Source organism: Mizuhopecten yessoensis, unplaced genomic scaffold (genome assembly GCF_002113885.1).
Source record: "Mizuhopecten yessoensis strain PY_sf001 unplaced genomic scaffold, ASM211388v2 scaffold6313, whole genome shotgun sequence".
NCBI classification, from domain to species: domain Eukaryota; kingdom Metazoa; phylum Mollusca; class Bivalvia; order Pectinida; family Pectinidae; genus Mizuhopecten; species Mizuhopecten yessoensis.
The window spans coordinates 63,494-72,390 of NW_018406487.1; the positions used below are offsets into that span (position 1 = coordinate 63,494).

An 8,897-nucleotide genomic window follows, 5' to 3' on the forward strand; every position below is an offset into this window, starting at 1 on the left:
ACCAAGACTGAGGGGAAATAGCCTGACGTAGACGAAATTGTTCATCATAAATGCGCCACCCGGCGCCTTGGCACCGGTTTGCTGCGTCTCTAATAATCGTCATATATTGTATCAATTCTAATGATTTCTGAGGAAATTGGCGCAAATAAATGTGCATAAGAATGAGAAAGGGTTCCCAACATTGAGAAATGGTCCGACGCCTATCTCTCAACACCTTAGGTTTTGATTCGAGTGCCTCATGCTCGTTAATGAATAAATTATTGCCAGCGTAAAATTCCTGCAATTCGGAACTGCCTTTCAGCAACAGAGCAATATATATATATTGATTTGTCCAAATTTTCTGTTTGAGTTGGGACGGAACATGCGCGACAATATCGTCATCAACACAAGCCACCATATCAGGCATGGCTGAATCAAATCTAGCCGGTAACCCCCCTGGGGCCCCTCCTAACAAAACGGCGGGAGAATGTAAACCAGCCTGTTGTTGTAACAGTAAGGGAGACGGCTGTGTTTGTGTAGCTGGATACAGGCAGTCAAGTCAATATTATACCCAAGACTCTGTATTACAAGTTGACGGAGAAACCTAGGTTACACAAGTCTAGTGTAAAGCTTATTTCATACAGCGGTGACAGTATACCAGTCGCTGGAGCATGTATGTTGAAATTACACCACAAAGGGCAGACAACTCCGGTTCACTTCGTAGTAGCAGAGAAGGCAGCAACAGCGATTCTGGGGGTAAAAGCCTGCGACAAGCTCAACTTAGTTAAGCGTGTATTCAACATTGATAAATCTACACAGTCAGCCTCAACAGAGAGTATAGTACAGGATTTTTCTGATGTATTTGAAGGACTGGGATGCCTACCAGGTTACCACAGCATACAAGTTGATTCATCAGTAAAACCAGTAGTACACCCGTGTAGAAAGGTTCCATTCGCCATACAGGACAGATTAAAAGATGAGATTGACAGAATGGAGAAATTGGAAGTCATATGTAAGGAGGACAATCCTACTCAGTGGGTAAGCTCTATGGTTGTTGTGGAAAAGAAAAACGGACAACTCCGAGTGTGCCTTGACCCCAGAGACTTGAACCGTGCAATCCAACGTGAACATTATAAACTTCCGACAAGAGAAGAAATTATGTCAAAGTTCAAAGATACCAAATACTTCAGCAAACTTGACGCTTCCTCTGGATTCTGGCAAATGAGACTGGACTCCGACTCATCGAAGTTGACCTGTTTTAATACACCGTTTGGCAGGTATAGGTTTCTCAGGTTACCCTTCGGAATATCATCTGCTCCAGAGGTATACCACAAGGCAATACACATGTTATTCGAGCACGTAGAAGGAGCTTCATCGATAATGGATGATATCATTGTATGGGGAAGTACTCTAGAGGAACATAATCAGAGATTACGGAAAGTACTAGAGGCTACTAGAGCAGCAAACCTGAAACTCAACAAAGACAAATGTGTCTGTGGAGTACAGTCATTAACATTCATAGGAGATGTTGTGTCTGCAGAGGGTATGAAACCTGATCCTTTGAAAGTTCGGGCAATTCAAACTTCTGAGTCAAAGAAAGATGTACAACGCTTCTTCACAGGGGAGGCCGTCCTTAAATGACCTTAGCTGTTAATAGGATGTTAAACAAAATCAAACAAACAAACAAACAAACAACGCTTCTTAGGGATGGTGAACTATCAAGGCCGATACATAACAGACCTGTCTACAAAGACCACAACACTTAAGCAGTTATTGGATGAGAAAAATGAATTTCGCTGGGATGATGCAGAGAAAAAATGTTTTGAGGAACTGAAGGATGTTCTTACTAGTGAACCGATATCAAGATATCTGCTGACGCATCAAAGTCCGGATTAGGAGCCGTCATTCTACAAAGGTATGAAGAAAAGTGGTTTCCTGTGGCCTATGCATCATGCGCATTATCTTCAGCTGAGACACGCTATGCTCAGATAGAGAAAGAGGCCCTTGCCATCACCTTCGCGTGTGAACGATTCCATCAATATATCTATGGACAGAAAGTTCAAGTGGAGACGGACCACAAACCGCTAATCGCGATATTCCGGAAGTCGCTAAACGACTGTCCTATGCGTATTCAACGATTGATGTTACGTCTCCAGAAGTACGCATTAGAAGTAACATTTACACCAGGCAAATACATGTATACCTCAGATGCTTTGTCGCGAGCTTACGAGTATACAGAAACTCCTGAGGATCGGTCTGGTGAAGCGGAAGTTGAAGCTTATGTTGACTTTATAATGCACAGCGTTCCAGTATCTGACAGAAAAATGGATGAGATCAGACATGAAACTAGTCAAGATCCAGAACTACAGTTGTTGATAGAAACCATTGTAAATGGGTTTCCTGACAACAAGCTCAAGTGTTCAACAAAGGTACTTGACTATTGGAATATCAGAGATGAACTGAGTGTAGTAGATGGAGTGATTTTGAGAAACAACCGGATTGTTATTCCGAGGAGTCTCCGAAAAGAAATGTTATTGAAAATACATTCAGGACACCTAGGAATTGCCAAATGTAGACTTCGAGCACGTCAAGTAATGTACTGGCCAGGCATGAATCAAGAGTGTAGAGGAAATGGTACTGTCATGCTCAACATGCTCAAAGTATAGGTCAAAACAGGCGCCAGAGCCCTTAAATCCACATCCGGTGACATGAGTTTCCATGGGAAAAAGTCGGTGTAGATATTTGTACACTGAAAGGTGACAATTTCTTAGTAATATGTGACTATTACTCAAACTACCCAGAAGTATGTCCACTACAAACCCTGAATACTGCATCAGTTATTAAGGCCATGAAATACACATTTGCTGGTCAAGGAGTACCCAAGGAGGTCTATAGTGACAATGGTCTGCGAGTTTCGTCAATTTGCGAGAAATTATGATTTCCAGCATACTACATCAAGTCCAAACTTTCCTCAGTCAAATGGGCTTGCTGAGAAATGTGTAGGCATTGTGAAGAATCTTCTCAAGAAAACACGAGAGGACAAAGGTGATTTCTACATGAACTTGTTTTACAGAACGACGCCACTAAAACATGGAAAATCTCCATTCGAGCTTCTCCACGGGAGAAAAGCAAGGTCAAATCTACCAATTATTGACAGTCAACTTATCGTGAAATCCCAGTCGTCAGAGAAATTCAGAAAGGAAAGGTACGCGGATAAAGTGAAGCAAAAGTTCTATTATGACAAACGTGTTCGCGAGCTACCTCCCTTGGATCGTGGGAACACTGTGAGGACCAGAGACTGTCGTGATAGTGCGTGGTCTACAAAAGGTGTAGTCCGTGAAGAGGTATCACCCAGGTCATACCTAGTTGAATCTGAAACTGGAAACACATATGGGAGAAATCGCAAGGATATCCTGAAGTGCATGGATCGCGAAGTGGTAGAGTCGCCAACACCAGACATTGTCAATAGTGATCAGATTGGTTCGCGTACATGTACAGACTTTGATGATGAACGCCAGGACATTACTCCCGTGAGTAGTCCCATAGTCCTGAGGAAATCGGAAAGAACCATTAAGAGACCAGATAGGCTCATTGAAGAAATATAATATCTTTTTTCTTAGTCGGGTCATATGAACTGGCTAAAAGAACTGGTTAATATTGACACTACTAATTCAGTTATTTGAAGTGTTCTTATTGGATATTTTGTTTTCAATTTAATTCTTAAAAGTTTCAAACAAGGTAAAGTTTTAAGACCTTGAAATAATAGTACTGCTTATATTTATCTTGTAGTGGTAAATTTATCTTTACGTTATTTTCGTTTACGGGAGGGAGATGTGATGATATTGTGTTATCTTGATTTTGTCCCCTTGTGGAACTCTCGAGTTGGAGGCAATAAAAGCGGTTCGTTTTGCAGTGGTATTCAAGCATGGCGTGTTATTTGTTCACGCTACAAGAAAGATCACTTTAGAAAGTGATAACAGCACACTTGGAGTTCCCTTTTGTTAGGAAATACTTACAATCTGCCATGTACCCTCTACTACTGCATCAAACGTGCTTGGTTTGATAATTGCCATTAGTGTAGCATTTTCACTTTTTTTACCTGAGCTGTAAGAGCAGTCTTCCAATTTCACTCAACTTACATCTTATGTAAGCGATGTGTCCTGTTCTATTTTTCTTAACTAACTGCATTCCTAGTTCTGAAATGATCTGATCACTTTTGCAAGCAAATGTTATCTCATCCGATTTCATATTCCCAAATATTTTAGCATGTTCATGCAAATCATTTCTTGAATCTGCTATCATTTTCTCGGCCAGAATGCGACTTGCCTTCATATTTCCTGCAGCAAGTAGACTTCTACGTTCGTTGTCATCTACTGTCACACTGTCTTTAAGTCACGCTGTCTTTAAATTTAATGACACCATCTTGACAGATAGTAACCCTTGCAAAATATGCAGGTCACATAGTCTTTGTATGAGCCAACACTTTCACAACCAAAAACTCTCCTCCCACTTCTCTGAACATGGCATTATGAAAAAAGTCCCTGCAGGTAGGGCATAGTATTTGTACCTGTAAAGTGCATTAAATCATTTTTGTGGAGACAATCTGTCGGAACATCATGAAATCACCCGATTGTACTTCAGTTCTTGTGTCGCGATTTGCATTACTGTTTCCTTTGGCATATTCTGTTTTTTTACGGATCAACTATCTTAAAGATTCATATCATGTCCTTGCAGGAAGGGCATAAGCATTGTACCTGCTGCTCCCATTATAACAAATCGGACACATTCCGGAAAAATTTAAGTAGGAAGAAAAATCGGCGAAAAAAATGTTTCAGGTCGGGCACATTTTTTCCAGGTAGGTCGGGGAACCGGAAACACACATATTGTTTTATTTGGCCTTAACGCCTTAATTTAGGAATGGGACAACTGGTTCGCCCGTTGTCAGTATAATGTGACCGGGTGGCGGTGTGCTGCTAGGTGTCTTCGGCAGTATGTTTCAGTGAGATAGCACTATAGAGTCAACATCAGTTTCGCGCTTCCACAAGGAGATAATCCCGAACATATCGCAGCCTCCCAAAACACACGCATTAAGTTCACGCATTCATCTTGCACACAGGGGAGGCCGTCCTTAAATAATCAAACCATCATATCATGTCGGGCATCACTCTTTCATAGCCATACCGGATCGAGTTTAGATTTGGCGTAGAAGTGAAATGTTTGAAAAGTACATTCCAACCGAGCACGGTGAACATTGTATAACAATGTAAACAACAGGCTTTGATTACCCTTAATTCATTGGGAGCATTCATTGATGAGTGAAAGTATTTTGTTTCCTACCATTGATACTTCATCAATGATTACAATAGACAAATCTCTGTACTTCACTCTTAGTGTAGTCAGTGTGTCGGAATCAACCTGAAAACTTTGATATCCACGGTTGGGAAGGATTTTAAATGCAGCATGTATTGTGGTACCATTGATATTATGTGCAGCTTTTCCAGTTGGAGCGCATAACTAATTTTGCAGTTTTCAGGATTGTCTCCTTTAGTTCAGTTGTCTTCGTAATGCTTGGTACAGTGCCTTGATTACAACAGATTTTCCTACACCAGCACCGCATGTACAAGGGACAGTTTTTGTCTTGATCAAATGCAAAACATGCAAGAAAAACTCCTTTTGTTTGATGTTCAACTTTCAATATTTGGTATTAGGGTGGCTGTGTGTTCTATATTTTGAACACTTTGTGACACACCAATGTCAATGCCAATATCATAATCTTTGTGAGCAGTATTTTCTGGTTTTTAGTAAACACATTGTTTTTCATGAGAGCCTGCTTGTTTATCTTCCTCATCAATATGTTGTGTTAATTGTGCGATGGGGTCAAATTGTTCACTTGTCATCTTTAGCACTTTGTAGGGCAATATCGAGTTCTTCAGCATGGTGTTCATATTTAGCTAGCTTTTTTTCAACAATACATCTTACATGTTCAAAATGATCTTGGTATGTGTCAAATCTTCAAAGTATCCTCATTTCGCCATGGCAGCAATAAGAGAAGTGATTTTCTGCATCTGATTTGACATTGTAGCACATAACGAATATTTTTTCTATTCTTTCTTCGCTTTAACACAACACCATTCGGCAGAACAAGTGTCGTCCACTTATCTGAACTATTTGTGCCTTCATCATTGTCAGAATCGGAGGGTTTCACATCATCATCATTGATATCATCCGTTTTGGTTTTTTCTTTGGATATGTGATATCAAGTTCAGAAGCATAATCTGCAAGACACATTTTTTGGAGTTGTTTTGGACGTTATGAGTAACTTTCGACAATGTTATCAGACTCAATGTCAGTGGAATCTGGCAGAAGAGCAGAAATATCCTGTCACTTGCTTCTGATGTGTTAATGAAACCAACATATTTTGATGATTTGGTTAGTGGAAATTGCAGTGTAAAAAATGTTGCTTCTTGTGCACAGACTTTCAACACAAAAACTTGTTCCCCATGTGACGAACTTGCCGTTTGATGTCCATGTTACCCATTCGTGCTTCTTTACAAGCTTCATGAAGGAGTATAATCATTCCGCTTTGGGACTTGTTGATATAAGCTTCAATGTACACAGCGCATGAATATAGATCAAGTACAAATTGAAGATCATGATTTGCATCCCATGCCTCTAAGAAAGATGTCATGTATTGATTGATTCAACAGGCTTTCGTGCAAGGTACACTTTTGAAGATTTGAGAGAAGATGTAATGCACATGATGTTTTCTTACGACATATTTGCAACATTTTCAAGGAATTGCTTGAAAGTCACGTTCTCCGCATTTTGCATGTCTGTAATTCTTTTCTGCAGTTCTATATATTTCTTTTTGAGTGTTTCATGATCCTTATCAAAAGGTTCTAAAACCATTGTTCTGGACATTGGAGGTAATTGAAACCCAATCTTTTTTATGCAGGTATTTTAGTGTTTATGCGATTGTATATCAATATGTGATGATTGTAGATCTTGTATATTTGCACTGCAAGATGTATACTTGTCAACAGATTAAGCAAAAGCCTGTTCAGAGTCCACTTTCTATTTTGGTGCATCCTGTATCAACATCAGCATGTGTATATTGGGTGAGCTTCTGTGTTGGAATTCCACTCGATAAAAATGGTCATGCAATATGTCAAGAGGAGCATGGTCAGACTTGAGAAAACTGGTGATGAAGTGTTGAACTCGGTGATCAAAATACCTTAAGCATGTTATTAGGTCTTTTTGGACCAAGCGTGTTTTGTCATTCCATGTCATATTAATTAATTGGTTTTTAGTGTAAGAAACTTTGTCATTTAATTCTCCAATAATTTTTAACAGATCATGCCATCGAGTATCTCCAGCAGACAAGGAACCAAACCAAGTTGGAAGACCTAGTTGTCGAATCATAGCAAACACATTTTTTTTAAAATTTTTCTAAGTAGGGGGGAGCATTGTTAAGAGTTCTAAATATGTAATAATCTTCATCGAGATTAACCAATTTGTTCATTTGTGATGAATTCAAGGCTTCTGCTGCAGTTACATCTTTTGAGAGCTTTTTAATCATCTGACTGCCAAATTGACTTTACCGGATATTTGTTTCATTTGAATTTTTGTCATTTTAAAAAAGATATTTTGTACTGAATTTGCAGCTCGTCAGTCAATATGTCGGAGTTGATACTTCACAATGTCAATTTAGTGAACCTTCAGTTCTCTTCCAGAATTATCAACTCTTCGTTTACCACAGAATAGGAAAGACAATTCTTCTGCATCTTTATCAGAGTATAAACTCATAGGATGTTTGCCTTCTCCGGGTGCAAACGTGTATGTTGAATCAATTTGATCAAGACAATTATTACCTTGACAGTAGAGGTATCGGAACTGGTCACCTTAGACGTCGAGTCCTGGACCGTTGTTACCTTAACAAGAAAGGTATTGGAACTGGACTGTGCGGTGGTGTCATCTGAAAATGAGATGAAGCATTGAACTGGTTAATTGTTCTTAAATAATGCGATTTTTTTTACAAAAGAAAGGATAATCTTTCGTGGTTTTACTTATCTGAATGGAATTTTAGCATCTGTTGACTTTTTAAAATAATAAATTATAATTGATAAACACGAACATATCGCAGCCTCCCAAAGTACACATGCATATACTACACGCATGCATCTTGCACACAGGGGAGGCCGTCCTTAAATGCCCTTAGCTGTTAATAGGACGTTAAATAAAATACAACCAAAACAATTGATTAATTAATTAAAAAAATAATAATCACTTACCACACACTCGCTTCTGCAGACCGATGATCACATTGGAAGTTGGTAAACATTATCCTGTCTGCTACATATATTTGGGTTGTGACATGTCCTGTTATTTACAATACAAAAATACAAAATGTGAAATGGAATAAAAACAAGGTTCCCCCTCCCTTTTTTTCGTGTTTTATACATTTGCTGTCACTGGTTTACTCCATTAATGATGTTTTCCTTTTTTTGGGTGTGTGGCATTGTTTAGAACTATAACAACAATATAACAATGAAAAGAAGCTTTGCTTATTAACCCTACACAATTTTCTTTACCACAAAATGTGTAAAACATATTAAATAATAATAAAGTAATTATCTACAATCTTAAAGCAAACAGGACATATATATAGTTTCATACAAAAAAGGTGAAAAAAATAAACACCATAGCTTTATTAATAATTTATGTTACATTTAATCATCATTTTGATCCTGATGAAGAACAGACTTCCTTGAAAAAGATGTGAACTGTTTTGCATGGTGATACAGATAAAACAATTACAGCTACCTTCCTTTACATATATCAACAAGGGTACGATGAAAGCGACATTGAATGAGCGGTTGTCAGTATGGTTGAAATAAATTAGTTGGACAATGGTTGTG

At 38.7% G+C, this 8,897-nt stretch overlaps 1 protein-coding gene across 1 annotated transcript; it reads left to right on the forward strand.

The window, feature by feature from the left end:
* Window positions 1-257: 257 nt before the first annotated feature.
* Window positions 258-1,620, forward strand: LOC110451957 (uncharacterized protein K02A2.6-like). The gene has a single exon (XM_021500196.1). It carries the CDS (start codon window positions 655-657, stop codon window positions 1,618-1,620), a length of 966 nt encoding a protein of 321 aa, XP_021355871.1. The 5' UTR covers window positions 258-654.
* Window positions 1,621-8,897: the final 7,277 nt, after the last annotated feature.